Source organism: Notamacropus eugenii, chromosome 3 (genome assembly GCF_028372415.1).
Source record: "Notamacropus eugenii isolate mMacEug1 chromosome 3, mMacEug1.pri_v2, whole genome shotgun sequence".
NCBI lineage: Eukaryota > Metazoa > Chordata > Mammalia > Diprotodontia > Macropodidae > Notamacropus > Notamacropus eugenii.
Window position 1 is genome coordinate 407,221,767 of NC_092874.1, and position 19,115 is coordinate 407,240,881.

Genomic DNA, 19,115 nt, shown 5'->3' on the forward strand with positions numbered 1-19,115 from the left:
TTTCCCCTCTCCTTCCTCTTGTCATGTCTAAAAGGATTTGATTTGATGATTTCAAAATAACATGTTAGTTCCTTCTATTAGCTGGTTACTATTCACATTTAATAATATCATGTCATTAAATGAATCAAACTGGCTACACTCAATTATAATTGTCACCTGCTCATGGACATCAGACCTATATAGCTTATATTCACAACTGAAACAACAAACAGAAAACAAACAAAACCAAGTGAGGTCATTCACTTTGACTTCTGAGTTTGGTACAATTTAACATTTATTTACCGAATGGCTTGCTGTTTTCTGTAAAGTTTGATAGGGTGAATCTTTCCACATTAAAATTTAATTCTGGGAATTTCCTCACTGGTAAGAGAAAATCACCAAGGAAACTGGGTATAAAACTGACTTGGTAAATGCTAACCTCTATAACACCACATAAGCTTAGCAGCAAACCTCCCAGACAAACGAAACAAAGAAAATTTTCATCCAAATGGATCATGTGAACTGTGGTGCCAAAGAGATCCAGGTCAGACCACTAACTTTCTTGGGTATTCTATTAAAAAGAGTCATTATTCAGTATTTTTCAATTCCTCCATTTTAAAATTAGATATTGTCTATTTATATGGTTTCACAGTCCTATGACTTTATGTCTAATAAGATTGATGTGTCAAGAGCAGTTTATTTGATAGCTAAGGAGTAGTTACTTATTTTTCTGGTAGAAGTACTATGAATATATTCAGCATTCAGTTCAACAAATGTTGATTCATTAGCTACTTCCTACAAAGCACTGTAAGACACAGTCCTGGACTTCAATGAGATATGAGTAGTATTTTTATGTCTAGACAAGAGCTCTACCTGGGATCCCTCTTTCCTGCCCTTCCTCAACTCTGGCCAGTTCAAGAGCTTGGATCCAGAGTCAGAAAAACTGGGTTGGCCTGACTTCTAACTCTCCACTTCCTACCTATGTTCATTTAGATGAGTCATTCAAGCCCTTTGGTCCTCCTGTTCTTCAACTATAAAATGAGAAAGTTGGACTAAATGGTCTCTACATTGCCTTTCCAGGTGGAAATCCAGTATTCCTCTAAGCTCCAGGCATATATATTGTAATATAAAATCTATATCTGTATTGGTTTAGCTCTGAATTCTCCTGCTTAAAGTCCTACTCAACTGTCTTCTCATAGTAAGAGGATATTCTCATTTTTCCAAAGATCTTCTAGTGGGGTTCAGTCTCTAATACAGGGGTTCTTAGCATTGTGTGTGTGTGTGTGTGTGTGTGTGTGTGTGTGTGTGGCATGAACCCCTTTGGTAGTTTAGTAAAGACTAACCACCTTTTGTATGACATTTGGCCAACCTACTTGGGAGTGCCTTATGATATGACCATAATGGTCTAGCCCCTTCACTATGGCTATCCTTCACAACTATGTTAGAGTCATCTCATTAGCATATTGAGGTACAAACCCTATGCCCCCTTATCATTAGCCAATAACACCCTGCCATTTCTGCCTTGGTGGGGTTGATTTGGTATCAGGCTTTGGCCTTTCCTAACCCCCTTGACTATGGGTCAGGGAAAGAAGGAACCTCTTTGATTCTATTTTAGCTCTAATATAGATTTCCCCATATAGTCAAACATCTAGAGTCACTCTCCACCTGAGTACCACCCATCTCAGTTTGTCCCTTTCCTTGTTGGAGCATTTCTGGTAATGAATATGTGACTCATAGGAATTCCCCTAGACATATCCAACTTTTGGCACCATGGCAAGACACTATAGCTTATAAACCATGGATAAGGAGTCTGAAAGTCCCAGCAGCTGTACGTACCACCTAGGATTCTTAGAATATTGAAAAGCAAGGACTGGAAGTATGAAACCTATGTCCCAGGGCGAAGGGACTTCTCATTTTGTCTAACTATCTGGACTGAAACTGGGGGTCTTGTCCTGAATTTCATATTCTTATATTCCCTTCTGACTGACCTAAGCAGAGCCAGTATGGATAGGACTTTCCCTTTCCCAGAATAATGGTTTTTTTTATGCATAAAATAAAATATATGTCAATTATATTGAAATATAGTTATCAAAATATTTTTAAAACAATAAGTTCATTGCCTTCCCCAGATTAAAAACCCCTTCCCAGAATAATATTTTAAATGAATATAATAAAATACATATAATTTAAAAGAAAACTAATGCTATGGAAAATTATCAAAATATTAAAAATATATGCATGGACCCTCAGGATAAGAACCCTTACACAAAGCTGGAAAATCTTCTAGTGTGTGTCTGGAGACATATTGCACAACTGTTGTTTTAGACCTACTTCTCAGGGTATGAAGAAATTGACTGCCACAAAACTGTCCAGCAGGCGTTAGTAGTCAGTCCGAGTTTGACTCTCACTATCTACAGTTATTCGTTTGTGAGACCAGGCAGGTCATTTGACATCTCTGGGCCTCTATTTCCTCATCTGTAGAATGAAAACTTTGGACTCATTGACATTCAAGGTCTCTTCCAGCTCCGAATCTCCAGTTTGGTGAGTTGAATTTTTCAGCCAACTCATGAAAGGTGGAGAGGTTGTGATCTGTGTTGGTAAGGATATATAAATATATATGTAGGTATGTATGTATTGTGTGACTGCCGACTTCGTCACAGAGCTGAAATCCTTGAAATGAGCTTGCTGCTACACTGCCAATATTTTGTCTAATTGTTAGAGAGAAATAAGACCTGTGAGTCTACAGAAACTTTGGACACAATTCTTAGGTCTACTTCTTTTTCTCTCATATATATGAAATAACTGAAGTAGAAAATGATATGGTTTCAACTTACAATTCTCATGTTATTTTAAATTACTTATTTTCACTGTTTTCTCTCTTTTGCTATTTAAGTGTTCGTATGTTTATGCATCGATCACATTCTAAATTCTTGAAAGTTAAAGACCTGATCTTATGATGTCTCTTTGTATCATGCATAGAAACTTAGATGCAGTAGGTAATATATTCTGAGTTGAGCCTGATTCAAGTTAGTCTCCCAAAACTTTAGGTTAAATATTAGAACAAAATGAGACATTTGGAAATCATTCAGCATTTATCAAAGGGAAATTTATTTAACCATAGCATTAGAAAGATATTCAACAAGGATAGGCTTTGTATACATCTTGAGTTGATTCAGTTGAGAGAAGCTCATTTGCCTGCATCATGATCTTCCAAGCCATGCCTCTGGGTGCCTCTAGAAGTTCTTTTGGCTGCTTTGCAAAAAGTAATTGGGTAGTGATGTCACAAGTCTGAACCTTTAGTCCCTTGAGCTACACAAGTCTCATAGAATGTCTAAATATCTTTTAAGAAAAAAAAAATAGCTTACCGAGTAAGGAGGAAGGGGTTGGGGCATTATTCCTACCACATTATCCAATAAATACATGTTGAATCTCAGGGACTAGCACTTCTGGTTTCCTAGCCATTTGTGGAGACACAAAAGAGGGCAAAGCAATCACATATTCCCAGGAAAGATTTGAGAATGGCCTTTCTCTTCTCAGCTTTGAAAATTATGCTCTTTGCATGTGACTGTCCGTTAGAGGTTTTGAGTCTTTTTTTGTAACATGTTTAATTAGACTTATTACAAAAATAAATATTTACCTTCTCTGAGAAGGAGTATTTTCTGGCATTATTCATATGTCTAAAAAAAAATAAAAACCAATCTCATGTCAGGGGTTGTCTCTTATTTTGGCCCAATGTGTGTTATATCCTAGCAGATGGTAGACTACCTTATCTAGCGCTCACCGGAATCTGTTACAGTCAATCAGCCCCATTCATAGGTACACCCTCATGTCTGATTCTGCTACAGGCCTTGTAGGCTGAAGCATGAAATTATTCAAATGTGAAGCTTTCTTTACAAAACCCTCAAAAACGAAGCTTCCCCCATTAGAATTCCTATCTTCTTGATGTGAGCTTGGTGAACTCTAAGAAAAGACTTTGGAAACTGGGAAGTCCTAGACCAAATCGATCACATTCTTTGCATGTGAAAAGTGGAGGGAGGAAAAACTGAAATGTTATGAAAAATTTGTACATTAAAATATTTCTTTTATTTTTTTTTCTTTACAGCTTGGGGCAAATGCTCTGCTTTTTGTCAGTGTAAATTTGTATGGGGTCTTTGTGAGGATTTTGACAGAAAGGGCTCAGAGGAAGGCTTTTCTACAGGCCAGGAACTGCATAGAGGACAGGCTGAGGCTGGAAGATGAAAATGAAAAACAGGTCAGTTTTCGATCACTCTTGATTTCTCATCTTTTTCTTTGGCCTTAGTAACAACACTGAATGTATGCATTTAAGTACTCAAATAAAAGACATATGTCTTTAATTTTAACAAACTTCAGTTTAACTTGGCCTCATGGCTTCTGGGTACAACATTCACTTATATCTTATTCTGGAAGGGAATTGTAATCAGCTTATTCTTTATTTTTTTCTAACACATAGAATGGTTAAAGCATGTGTATTTGTTTTGGCTTTATTAATTCATTTATTGGGGTCTAGATGTGTAATTTTGTGGTAGGAACTCCCAGTGTAGAAATGCTCCCCACCAATATAGATTGGCAATTCCCCTGTAACTTATATTCCTATAGTTATCTAGAGCATGGAAAAATTAAGTGATTTGCCTAGTTATCATGGGTCAGAAACAAGACTTAAACCCAAGTCTTCCTAATGTCATGGCTGACTCTCTCTCTACTATGCCATAGTATCTATTTTGTGCTCATTACTCTGGTTAGAATATATTAGCTATCAAGTTCAAAATACAATCAAACTTCAAAGGAATTAAAAAAATTCAGAATAAGTCCTGCAGCTCAAACAGTATATGGTTTCATCTTTATCCTAATAGAAGTGGATTATCTTTTAAATATAAATATTCTAGGGAAGAGGTAATATTTGAAAGATTCTCAACATTATGACACTCAAGTTCATTTACATCATACCTTGGATAGGAAAGGGAGAAAGTAACCAAGATGCCAAATATTCTCATATTAGCTAAGTTAGAATAAGGGTAAGGCAACCCCATTTGTCAGTAGAGAGGCACATGGGAATCCAAAGGCAAGTGTGATTAGGAGGATCACTTCTAAATAAAGTTTCTTGCTTCCAAGTTTGGCTAGACTATAACTGGCCATTTCATATTTGAAAAAGATATGGCTTGTTTGGAGGAAAACTTACCAGGCAGTTAAAAAAAAAAAAAAGGGATCATTGCTTATTTTCCTGGGAAGAGAATAGGCAGTTAGGTAACACAGTGGATAGAGCACTGGGCATGGAGTCAGGAAGACCTGAGTTCAAATATTTTCTTAGACACTTACTAGCTCTGCGACCCTGGGCAAGTCACTTAACCCTGTTTTCGAGTTTCCTCATCTGTAAGATGAGATGGAGAAGGAAATGGCAATCCCCTTCAGCATCTTTGCTAAGAAAACCCCAAATGGGGTCATGTAGAGTTGGACACAACTAAAGACAGGAATGGGTAAGAATCTATGTCTAAGTAATGATGATTGGGAATGTTTAACTATAAAGAAAAAAGGCCACAAAGCCTGCTCACATGTGAAAGTATAAATGATGCATATTTTAAGGCTTTGATTTCAGTGGCGCACTTCTAAATAATAAATTAAAAGTCTTGACCTAAATTCTCATTCAGTGCTTATTTATATTTCATTGTTTTCATTTCATTAATCTCCTCCAGAATCCAACAGAGATATGTGTTTTGTTAGGTTGGGAGGAAAATGGAATGTGAAATATTATAATATATTCTGTACTTTTGTGTTGCATTCAACTTGAGAAAAATTCCGGGGTAAAAAAACAAAAGAGTACTGTGTGCTTATTACTTTACAATGTACGATTCTAAAAAATTTAGGACTGTATATAGAATATTAGAGGATTGCTTGTTCCTTTCCTTTCTTCTGTCCCGTCTTCTCTTTCTGTTGCCCTCTCTCATTTTTCTCCCACCATTACCCTTTGTCTCTCTCTCTTTTTTGGTCTTTCTTCCCACTTATAGTCTTGGCTCCATATAAGACATGCCTAGCCTTTTTGCTAGTGCTGAGCCCTCACCAAGTTGTTAATTCCATATCATAGGTATTTGCTGGGAAAAAGGCAAACTACCATTTTTTGAGGCTCTCATAAAATAGTTCATGAATTCACTTTTAATTTACAAAAGCTGAATAGGAAGAAAATAATTTGGGTAAATTATTTTTGTGCCTGTGGCGATTCAGTTGCTGGAGGTAGAATGGGGGGGAGGGTTTGAGCAAGAGTGAAACAGAGGAGCAAGGCTGAGTGGACTATGTTGGAGAAGTTCAACTGATATATACATACATATATATATATACACACATAACTGATACACACACACACACAAATGGGGACACAAGGGATTTTTCTTGTAAATGCATTGTTAAGCTCATTTGTTCTTATGCTAAAGAAATGTGGGTACTTTGAGCACCTTCTAAATGTTACTGCCCTTCTACAAAATTCCTATCTTCCCTACCTCAGTTATGCCTCTGCTACAGAATGTCTCCTTTCCTTTGCATTTCTCCCATTTATTCATTTTTCATTTTTTTTTTATATTCTATGATAGCTAAACTCACTGATTGATTGTCCCTTGGTTACACTAAGATGATCATTTTTAGTGGTATATGAGTTAATTGGGACAAAATAAAATAATTAGATGTATTGATTTGCAATAAATCCTTTTACATCTTAAAACATTTTCATCTACAACATCTTTCTTTTCTGTAGTCTCTTGTTTCGCGTGATTTAGCATGGAGTTCATAAGATTTTGACAGATATTATTTATCTCTTCTGTTGCACATACTTTAGCTCCCACTCATGAGATGAATTGGGACCCCTGATCATGACAACTCCACTCCCTCAAGCCTAGAGGTAGCCCTGAGGGATTGAGTTTGGCTTGTCTTGGGCTATTCAGTCTGTGAGCCCTCACTGGTATGCTTCCCATTGTGATTAAGGGTTGATGTCAATTAACTTTTAGAAAGATATATTCAAAAATTTTTAAATTACTGTACCTCCTTTTAAAATATATCTTTCTAAAAGCTAATTGATAATAAACCCCTAATGGCAATGGGAAGCATACCAGTGGGGGTTCACAGACTAATTAGCATTAGTGTAAGATCAGTTAGTACAAAATATCTACCTCCTATCCAAAAGAAAAAAAAAAGAATCTGTGACTCCCCCACAAGTACATGCAAAATCTAGGCAAAGGTGGTCATTTTTAAGAGACCTAAATTTTACCTGTTTCCTTGGAATAATATACATTTTTAAAAAATGACATGAAAATGCAACAAAAGAGACCAATGAAATGAACATGAACAGGTACGTGACAATCACTTGCACAAAATACGATTATATCAAAATTATTACTTGCCCCAAGAAATTCATATGGCAGTGAATCTCCTAAATATTAACCTAAATCCGTATAGCAAAGTTATACGAATTTTCCTCGCCTTGTTTTAGGTGTATATCTCTAGTGTCCTTCTCATGGCTGATTTCTTATATCCCATAGGAGACTAACTCATCTTCAAAGTCCAAAAAATATGTCATCTTCTTCTCATTATATTGAGAGGCTAGAAAAAAAGGTATGTCAAGACTCTGCTCACATTCTGTAGTTATTATTTTAGGCACATTTAGTTAGGTATATTTTACATATTTACCACTTTGTATTCAAACTCTGACAATGGCTGTCTTTTTTGTCAGCTAGAAAAAAATTCAGTGTTTCTTCTTCCTGTTGATGGGTATAGGAAGATCTCCCCAGTTATGGCATGTTTGATGTTTTCCCTGCTCATTTTTTGACTCAACTAAAGAAACTAGCAATAGGAAACTTGAAATCCTCTCATTCTGTGCCTCTACTGTGCTGTTTGTCAGTTTTCTTTTAGACTGGATTAGTGCACAGAAAAAACCGCTAGAGCATCCCTCTGTTAGTTTGCTTGCATTTGAAGAGTTTGTTTTCTTTGCCTTTTTGTGGGAATGAATATTAGACCCAAAGATCCCACAACCAAAGGTGCCTGTGAAGCATGAAAAATTCATGACCACAGTGCATTGGGGACTTTTTTTTTGCTCTGTGTTTCTTTACGTTTCTTTTTTTTTCTTTTAAAGAATCAGACAAGAATAAAAAGGCATTATGTTATTATTAATTTTATGTATGCTCCCCAATTAAGCACATTAGCTTGAAAGAATATTATCAGAGACTTCTAAAGTTGCATCACCCACATAATTTATCTCAAATTAAATCCTACCCATGCAACCACTACATTTAATGGATGGGAGGGAAAATGATAGTAGTTATGTAGGGTGGGAGATGTGTTCATTTGATAAATATTTTTTAAAAGTAAATAATGAACTTTTTACTTGAAATGGAATTAAACCTTGTGATACCATACTAACATTTTTCTTCAAAGGATACATAAGCTTAGTTCATCAGTAATGAAGTTGTTCTTTTCCCTTTCCCTTCATAATAAGGATAAAATGCTTGAGGAATTGGGGCTGGGCTGTCAGCAAGGAAGTATGATTTCTTAATTCCATGTATTTTATTACCTAGTGGCATTGCTTTCTGAGAATGGCCTGAAAACTTTCTTGACCTGAGCCAGCTTTGCAGGAGGAGGATCTTCAAAGGGATCTCATCTGAGAGGACTCAGCCCCACTTCTGTGTTATAAATTTCAACCATACAGTTGTCACAAATTGCTTACAAATATTAGTGATAGCCATCACAGATGTGGAAAGTGTTGTATTTAAATGTATAAGCAGAATTCTTCCAGAAATAACCTTTGACATCATGTAGTCTAGTCCTTTCATTTTACAGATGAGAAAACTGAGGTCCAGAGGAGGAAGTAATTGTTCATCTGATAAGTGAGAGTTGGAAATCAAATTTAGATCTACTGTGCGCCCTGTTATACAACATTAGCATTTACCTAGTGCATTAAAGTTTATAAATATCTGATTTTATCTTCATGATAATCCTGGGAGGTAAGTGCTATTATTATCCCTATTTCATAGATGAGGAAACTGAGTCAGGTTAAATAACTAGCCCATGGTCATGCAACCAGTATCAGCCTGAATTTTTCCTCAGGTCCTCCTGACTCCAGGTCCACTGCGCCACCTAGTGTCCACTCCTCTGCTTCTCTCCTTTTTCATTCCTTCTTTCCTCTTGCCTTGTCCCTTTCATTTTTACACATTTCGCCCTGAACCTTGTCTCCTGGCTCCATCCTTTCCATCCTGTCTCTCATTGTTTGATCCAAAAAGGAGTCATCTTAGGCTATGCTCAGATATTATAAAGAAGAATTAAGGCAAAGTGAGACTCTGTATTTAGAAAAGGAAAACAAATGAAATACTTCTAATTCCTAGATGTATTCGAAACTGGTAATGACAGCTCAAATATATTTATTTTCCCTAATTTCTATTTGAAGGAAGAAAGAAGAATACTGGCAGGGGAACACCTGTAGGCAGGTAGATGGGGGTAAGGCTAGGAGTAGCTGCACAGCAAGCAGAAGTTAGAGGATGTTCAGGCAACTTGGCCATTGTCCTTGGACTCTTGCCACTCCCATCTTATACTGGAGGCAGGAAAGGATCAGAGGAGCTCAGTGACTCCAGGGTCATACAAAGGGTGAGCATTAAAGGCAGGGTTTAAAACTAGGTCTTATCTCAAGGCCAATACTCTTTCCTTTCGCACTCTGTTAATGTGTTTTCTCGAGTATTGCTATCTCTATTTCCATTAGGGCACAGAAGAATCTTAGAATGTTCTTCTATCAAAGAGATGTGCTTCTCCATGTGTCCTACTTAATGATTTGTCTCATAAGGAGTGTCTTAAAGTGACAGATGCGCATGGAGTTTGTTGTTCTGAATGACTTGGCAGATGTAGGGCATAAAGAAATATATTTTAAAAAATAACTGGTCCTTTTCAAACAAATCTTACATATGAGGGATGACTGTCTGGGAGGGGGAAAGAGAGAGATACAGGAGGAAATTTAGGAGATACAAAAACAAGACATCAGTAAAATCTTATTTTTAAAGAAGTCTACTTTTTTCAAATCATCCTAGTATAGTGGAAAATTCACTGAATTTCAAGTCAAAAGACCTTGACTTTAGATTCAGTTAAAACCTGAGTTTGAATTAGTCACTTTACCTCTTTGGGTCTCAGTCTCCTTCTCCATAAAATGAAGGGATTGGGATAAATAGTATCAAAGTTTATTTCCAGAATCCTATGATTCTCAAAGTTCAATGTTGCCAAAATGTTTATGAAATTTATTTACTAAGGAGTATTTCCTGACGGGTTTGGAGAAAACTGCAGAGAAAGCATCAGGTTCTGCATCTGGGGAAATGTGAAACATATGCAAGTTTATTTTGGAAAAAGATTTTAGGTCTTCAGACTAAGTGCCGAGAAACATGGAGAATTTCTCCAAATGGAGTTGGTAGAAAATTCCAAATTGATAAAGTAAACATTTATTAAGCACCAACTGTGTGTGGGTGCTTTGCTAGGTGCTTGGGAAAATTCAAAATTTATGAAAGACATGGATCAGAGCTGGAAAGGACCTTAGAAACTGGAAGGACCTATCTAGTTCAATCTTACATTTTATCATCAAGAAAATAGTCTCAGAGACATTAAATTAATTATCTGAGATTGAATGAGTAAGAAATGGTAGAACCAGAATTGAACCCAGCTTCTCAAACTACAGATTGAGCCCTTTTTGCACTGTGCCACCATCAGGAAGGAGTGGAATAATCCAGGCTGATACTATAGCTCCAAGAAATGAAAGTTTATTACAATAATAACACGAGGAGCGAGATACATTCTCTTCCATTCTATTCAGTTTAGCAAATTATAGTTATTAAGTACTTACAACATGTGGGGATTGGTGCTAGATAATTGAGATACATTGGCAAAAATGTACAGTACTTGTCCTCCAGGAGCTGAAATTCTATATTCACATCTCTTATTTTAAAAAAATTACTCTGATGTATGCTGAGTTATCATTGTGGTATTTATATTTTGGTTCTTCAAGTAACATTTTGCCTCAGTGGAAAGAGCAATGGGAGTGGAGATATCATCCTCACAGCCAGCATTTATAGTGCCTACTATGTGCTAGGCATCATGCTAAGTGCCTTACAAATTTGGCCTCAGAAACTTACTGCATGACCAGTCACTTAGCTTCCAAATGCCTCAGTTTTCTCAACTATGAAATGGGGTTATCCTCCATATTATATCTCCCACTTAATAGCCCCTACCTTCCAAGGTTATTATGAAAATCAAGTAAGATCTTTGTATTTGTAAATATTTGTAAAGAGGTATTATCACAGTGCCTGATATATTCTAAGTCCTTAATATATGTTTGTTCCTTTTGCCTTATCCACCAGCGCAGCAACATTTATTTAATGCCTTCTTTGGGTCTAGCATGGAGTTAAATATAATCTCTGCTTTCATAGAACTTACAACGTAGTAGAAAGATTGCTATGTGAGGCCTGAGGAGAAGACTGTTTACCAACTTGGGGACACAGAAAGCATTTTCTGCATTGTTAACTTCTTTACTAACATAGATTATTTTAGGATTATAGTTTTGAAAGAGACCTATCAAAACATTATAATCACTTGCCCAGCACATAAATTTCAGATTTTTACAATGCAGATCTATAGCTGATCATTCAGTCTCTACTTTCATCATTCCAGTGACAAAAAAACAAACTACTTCAAAAGGTAGCTTGTTTCATTGTGAAAAAACAATAACAAACTTTAATTATTAGAACCTTCCTCCCATCTCTTATTCAAAGCTATAAATTGCTTCCCTGAAGTACCAAGTTCTCACTAAGTTTTATTCTTTGGTGCTGATTTTTGCCACCTTGTATAGCGTGTAATTCCTCTTGTTCCTCCGCATGACAGGTGTCAAATGTTTAGCTATTATAACTTCCAGGTTAAGAATGTCTAGGTCCTTCAGCTGATCCTCCTAGGATGGACAGTACAGACCCCTCACTCTCTTAGTTGACGTCCTCTAAGTGAATTTCTGCTTGTCAACACTGTCCTTAGGATTTGGGTTGTAGAACTGAGTGCAATATTATGGATACGATCTGGCCAATAAAAAACGGAATATGGGCCTTGTGAGCCTTTTTGATCCACATCAACATTTTGTGAGAAAAACTCACTTATACATGCATAGCTTTCGATTTTAATCAGTTTTATTATCAACATGTCTCTAAGTCAGAGAAAACATGACCCTTTGAATGGAGTTATGAGGCCTCAGACTTAGGAAAGCTTAGTTTCAAATATTATATTTCTGGTTGAGTAACCTTGGAGCAAGTCATTTAAAATCTCAATATCTCAGGGAACTTTCTAAATGTGTACATTACAGAACAGTTCCCAATACTTATTATTAGAAGGAATTTTCTCACCTGGAATTCTGTATGCCAGTGAAATCAGAGATCTGGACCCAAAACAAAATGAAACTACGTAAAATCCATAACTGTGGTGTCTTACTTTGGTATAGGGTAGTTTTGATAAGTGCTGACAGTCATTAAAATTCTCTCTCTTTCTTCCCTGCTCTCTGTGTCTCCCTCTCTCTCCCCCTCCTAGACCTTTCTTCCATCCTCCTTTTCTCTGTAATGTACATGGTTTATGGCCTATGATTTCCAAATTTCTTTCTGAAGAATTTATATGATCAGTTATATCTTTAGCATTTTATATCATCACCTTTCATCTATGGAGAATTTCACTTCAGTTTATCAGTGGCAAATTTTGTTTCCTGCTTCATTAGGATTACAACTTTTTCATTAAGAACTATTTCACTGAGTCTCAGGTCCTTAAATCATAGGAACTTTAGTACTGGAAGTGACTAGCTAGTCGAACCCAGAATTCCTCTTCTATAAATCTCGGACAACTAGTCATCCACCTTGTCGAACATCATATATACACCAACCTGCTTTACTTTTTCATTTGCTGAATAGTATAGCTGAAACACTAAAATTTAACTTATGCTCATCCATGCATGCAAACACTATTTATTAGTCAGAAGTGTGTGATTATCTATTCAGCAATCTAAATGTTATTCCCTAAGCCACCTACCTGATTCCTAAGGGTCCTAGGAAACATACCTTCTACTTGTGTTTATGCCAAGGTTTCTTCTCAGTCTAGTTGGAGGCACTGAGGTGGCAATCAGATAATTCTGTCAATTAGCCCTTCTCCCGATTGATGTAGGATATTTTAATACCCTCATCTTGGAGGAAGGCCTGGTGACTCCTCAGAGGCAAACTGCTGACTAGGGCCTCTGGTGAATTTTTATGATTCTGGTTAATAGTGTTTGCAACTTACATTTAAGTTATGATTACTGATTTAATTACCTAAGTTAATGATGCAAGGAAACTGCTAATCAAAGACTTAATTGATCATTATCAGTTATCAGTTGTTTGCCAGATTTGGGGTAGTTGTTTAGAAAATTTTGGGGGGAAGGAAGGGGACACACAGGTCTTTACCAGTCTATACATAAGTGCTTCTCTTATTACAGAAAAAAAAAATACACAACTGTTTAGTCACAAAATGGAGGCTTTAAACAAAGTGAAATTGCTAATGCTCAGTTAACACACTCATTTCCTTAAATACGTCAAATGAGAGATGACTTCCTACTTCCCAAACAGTCCATTCTACGTTGGGACAACTCTAATTGTTACTGTATTTTTCCTTACATCAAGCCTAAATCTGACTCTTCACAACTCTAAGTTATTATTCTTAGTTCTGCCTCTGGGACCAAACTGAATAAATCTCACTCCTCCACGTGTCAGCCCTTGAAATACTTAAAGACAGCAATTTTACTGCCATCAAATTTTCTCCTTTTCAGGCATACCAACCCGTATTTTGCCAAATGATCCCAATATAGCACAGTCTGAAGGCCCTTCGCTATACTGATCACCATCCTTTGAATGGTTCTCCATTTATCACTGTCCTTTCTAAAATGTGATGCCTAGATCTCGACACAATACTTCAGGTGTGGAGGCCACTCCAGTCATCCTGATCTGTATCTTGCCACTGGACCCAGAGGGCTCAGAAGAAGATTGAAGCTGGTAACTTTTCACAGCCCTCCCTCACTTAAATCCAATTTAATTGTAAGTTATGACATCACCTTCCCAATGTCATTGTCTTCTTAAAGAATGAAGGACAAACAACAGTCTGTGAGTAGTAGTAGTTGCCCCACTGGGGACCCAATCAGTCAGCTCTAGTTGTGGGCAATATAGCTCCTTCCTTCCTTCCTTCCTTCCTTCCTTCCTTCCTTCCTTCCTTCCTTCCTTCCTTCCTTCCTTCCTTCCTTCCTTCCTTCTTTCCTTCTTTCCTTCCTTTCTCTCTTCTCCCTCCCTCCTCTCCCTCTGTCCACATACCTGTGTGTGCTCTGCCCAAAGGAATATAAATTTTGATTGCTGAAACCCTGCAAGATACTCTTGGAGTTTGGGGGCTATATTTCTTTTTTAAGTACTACACCTTAAAACTAAGTCGTTCTGACTCTCACTCAAGGGCCAACAGTAAGTTCCAATCTAAGTTCATTTTGGTTATTGTTTGGATTTGATGGCTCAGAGTGAATATAAAATAGCAGTTATTTCAGTTTTGGCCAGAAACACTGAGGGTCTTCCCCTCCCTGATTGATTTTTTCTTTTGTCTAGGTAAAAGAGATCATTTTTTTGCCTCATTTCTTACCTAGTTTTAATCACTGAATGCGTGTTGCTTCAAATAAACTGAGATCTAGGAATAACTTTAGCTTGAAAAGGTCTAGGTCTCCCATCACATCAAGGTCTGTCACCAGTCATCCTGCTCTATATCTCGCCACTTGACCCAGATGGCTTCAAAGGAGAGAGTGAGGCTGAGGACTTTGCAGAGCCCTGCCTCATTTAAATCCAGTTCACTTGCGAATTATGATATCACCTTCCTGATGTTATGGCCCACTTTGAGAACAAACAGACAACAACTTCAGATGCAATCTGGCAAAGGTTGAATCAATGAGATAATTACATCTGTTGTCCTGGACAGAAAATCAGTGTGGGGTAGTAGAGAGCTCCATCAGGAAGGAAGCTCAGATCAAATCAACCCTCTGATGCATACTGACTGTGTGATCCTAGACCCTGTACTTGGTACCCTACATTGTTCCTTCTGACTGTAAGTTGCTGCAAAGGTGCTGACCTATATGAGCAGGGAGAATTTTACCATCAGTGGGTAACTATACCAATAAAATCATTGGTCCAGTCTCTATACCTTGTTCAGGATACTAGTCCTCTTTTAAGGTGTAAGAGAAGATACTTTTGAAATTAAGGTCTTCAGAGGCTAAAAGTTAGGAAACATTGAAATGCAAAGTGAAATGCCTTCAAATGCAAATTAGATATTCCCTACCTAAGAGGCTGGGGTGTGTAGGAAGTTGGAATAGTTCAATTGCATATGAAAAGACCAGTAAAAGATGAACTTGCCTCCAGGGCATAGACTGCATTCATACCTTTGCCCCTAGGCACTCATCTACATAAGATTCCCCTGGGGAGAGGGGACTTTTGAGGCTGAAAAGCTTTGTATAATAGGAGAGGTCAGCTAAAGATTTTTACCCTGGCTACAAGAGCTCTGTAGCACTCCAGTTAAAAAGAACATGGTAACATTTGGGCTGAGGAAAGCACAGTACCACACAGCCAAGGTATAATTGTGGAAGATTTTACTTGCTCCTTGATGAGTGAGGTGGTATTGTAGATGGAGAGAGATGGACCTGAATTCCTGTCTTCCTGAGTTCAAGTCTGGCCTCAGACACTTACTGGATGTGCATATGAAACATACAAAGTTGAAGAGGATGTACTTATTTTCCTCATAAAGCTAACAGTATAATGGAGAAGGTAAGAAAAGAACCCTTATTTAGCTTAGTCAAAATTTAATCAATTGTATCTCTCTTGCCTTACTGTCTGCTAGAAGTTTTGAGTCTTCAGTGTATCATATGGCTTACCTTCTCACAAATCCAAAACTTCTGTGCCATGCAGAATGAAATTATCTTAGCATTGAGCCCATGTGCATTTATAAAAAATAGTGAAAAAAAAACGATGTCCATCATTTTGTGTTGGATGCTAGGCAGCTGTCTCCCCCAGTCCCAGCTCTGAATAAGGCAGTAGACTGTAAAACAACATAGAACATGGTTAGTTTAAAAGGGATGAAACAAGCAAAGTATTCTGAGAGTTCCAAGGAGGGAAACACAAATTCTTACTGGGAAAATTTTGATAGGGATGACAACATTTGAGGAAGGTATTAATGGAAGGATAGGATTCCAGAGACAGTGACTAGGGGTGAGGAAAGTGGAAAGACAGGCATCATTGTAAGACACAGAGACTGGTATAAATAAAAGCCAAGAAGTGCAAAAATGCAGGTTATGTTTGGAGAACACTGAATAGACCAGCTTGGTTGGCCATAGAATCTGTGAAATAGAGAATAATAGGGAAAAAAAGCTGCAGAAGTAATTTAGGGCCATCTTTTAGGGGACATAGAATGCTAGGCTAAAGTAAGAAGTAGGGAATCCTACAAGAATGGTGAATATTGTCCACCATAATCAGAAACATAGTGGGATATATTTAAATGGTCTATTTTCATTAATAAAGACCTAGACCTGGGATGTAGCTGGAACATACAGTGCTATGCTTTGGAGGCTGAACTGACATACAGTACTTATTGACTAATTAATATACTTCTCAGTTAATTCTTCTTGGCATCCTTAACAACTGACCTCTAATCTGAATGGGGTCACAATCAGAAAAGTTCCTTAAAGATACAGGATGCATTTATCTTATAGCAGAACAAGGATGTATATAGAAAATATAACAGAAAGCCAAAAGGTTTTACTAACTAGTTAACTAGCCTTCTAAATTCAAAGTTTTTTTTTTTTTAAGTTGGTCATATTCTAGACTACCTCCCAGTTCTTTAGTTAATTCAGTTGATAAGATCTTAGTTTATTTCTCTGAGCTTTGGTATTTTTGTAAGATTTAGTTCTTATCTCTATTATATACTACTTGAGTCTACAATTTGGGGAGGTCATTTAATTTATTCGGGCCTCAGTTTCCCCATATGGAAATTGAAGAGTTGGATTAAATGATCTCTGCCATTCCTTCTAGATCTAATATGCTATGTCTGCTAAAATGGACAGGAAAGATTGCTAGACTTGCAAGAAAGATGAGGAAAATCGAACAGTTCAGGCAACTCTTGGGTCAGATCCTAAAAAGATGCCTTCATAATTTATTTTGAAGGAATTCCTAGAATATCAGATTCACCCGTATCCAAATGTAAATTTAAAAAAGCAATTCAAAGTAAAATAGAACTGGAAAATTTTGTATATACCTTTGGGAGAATGTATTTTATGACCTTTCATTAGGGCAAATAATTGAGAGCTAATTGTATTTGCTGAGTCTTTTTGTAGACATTGATTAAGCTAACATGTTTCTCCATTTGCACTGATGGTGTGTTATGTAACAATCCCTGGATCTCAAGGGCAAATGAAAGTTTATTTGGTTTCTGTTTTATTATTGTTAGGTAAATGGGGAAGGTAAGGATTTTACCTTCCTTGGCCAAGTGCTGGTGTAGGGGCAGGGCAGACTGACTGAGGCAAGATATCTTTCTTTAATAAGCGTTGATTAAGTGCTTATCATGTGAAAGACCGGCTAGGCACTGGAAAAGGTACAAAATGTAGACAAGATGTAGCTTCTGTCCGAAAGGACCATGCACTTTATAAAGGAGATAAACACAGATAAATATTTACAAATGTTTCAGGATAAGTGCAGTTGGGAGGTACAGGAAAAGATTCTGCTTGAGAACTAAAGGGGAAATGGTTTTTGGTTGGGAATTAAGGAAAGCTTTGTGGAAGAGATAGTCTTTGAATCTGACTGGAAAGGTTGGAAAAGAACTTAACAGGCAAAGAAGGGGAGGAATGATATTTTCAGCAAAGGGATGACTAAGAGTGAACATTTGGAAGAGAACATCTGGAAGTCAGGACATGTTTGAAGAACAGAGAGCTCTTCTCCCTAGTTGGATAAAGTATTTGGAGGATAGCTGACTGGGAGAATAGGTTGAAATTGGGCAGTGGAGGGCCTTGAATGCCAGAAAAAGAAGTCTGAATTTTATGCTGTAACCAATCAGGAGTTGCTGAAGAATATTGAACAGGAATGTCCTGACAAGATCTATGTATGAGAGATTATTCTGGAAGCTTTGAAGGATGGCAGGGAGAATGTGAGGCTCTCTTAGGATGCTATCATAATAGTCCAGATGAGTGTTAGTGCAGGCCTCTGTATCCTAGTGTGGTGATAGCAGAGCCTCTGTAGACACTCCGGTTTTTCTGCTGGGTGGCAACAAGTGATGTTGATGAAGGGACCTCCTGCAAACATTAGGATCTGATAGCTGATGTCCAGTTGGACCAGTAAGTACAAGATGCTTCAGTTGGTAAAATGGTTCAAGAACAATATTCATTAAATTCCTTTTACGTGCAAAGCACTAATCCAAGCAATGGAAATACAAAGGTGAAACATGATATCCACCCCATCACAAAGAAGAAAGGAGAAAGACTTAGAAAAATTGTGTTCAAATCCTGCCTCCAATGCTTACTATCTGTTTATCTTTGGACAAGTCTCTAATCTCCCCAGGCCTCCCTTGTGTCACTTAAATTTAAGGAATTAGATTAAACACCTGTCATTCTGAGTTTATAATCTAAATATAAATAAAGCATGTGTTATAAGTATTATTCAAACCAAGATGTGATAAAGTAAAAATCTGGAGTTCAGACAGAAGGCTACAAGAAATTGGAGAGATTGACGTCACAGAAGACTGCAGGGCAGAGGTCATCCTTAATTCATTTCTAAACATTATTAAGTGCCTACCATAATCTGATTACAGGAAGCAGACATACTGTTTTGCCTCTCTTTGGTGCTCTGGACTAATTTTTTTTCTACTGGGCCAGATTTTGGTGTAGCCCAAAGCTTCAAATGATGAGGGGACTGCAAAAAATGTTTTCAAAAAAGCCTTTGATGTGGGTTTGTGTTAGTTGAGTACTTTTATAAGCTGCAGAGCATCTCTTATCAGAGTTCTTTCAAATTCTGATAAGCTCTCCAACATTTATTTTAAAATACCTGTAATCCTTT

The 19,115-nt window shown here is 37.2% G+C and overlaps 1 protein-coding gene across 2 annotated transcripts in view; it reads left to right on the forward strand.

The window, feature by feature from the left end:
* ADCY1 (adenylate cyclase 1) overlaps positions 1–19,115 on the forward strand; it is a 362,236-nt gene that overhangs the window by 99,426 nt on the left and 243,695 nt on the right. For both annotated transcript variants that reach the window (XM_072598102.1, XM_072598103.1), the window contains exon 2: positions 4,082–4,231. In XM_072598102.1, coding sequence (XP_072454203.1) covers positions 4,082–4,231 — 150 coding nt within the window. The remainder of the gene's footprint in view (positions 1–4,081; positions 4,232–19,115) is intronic.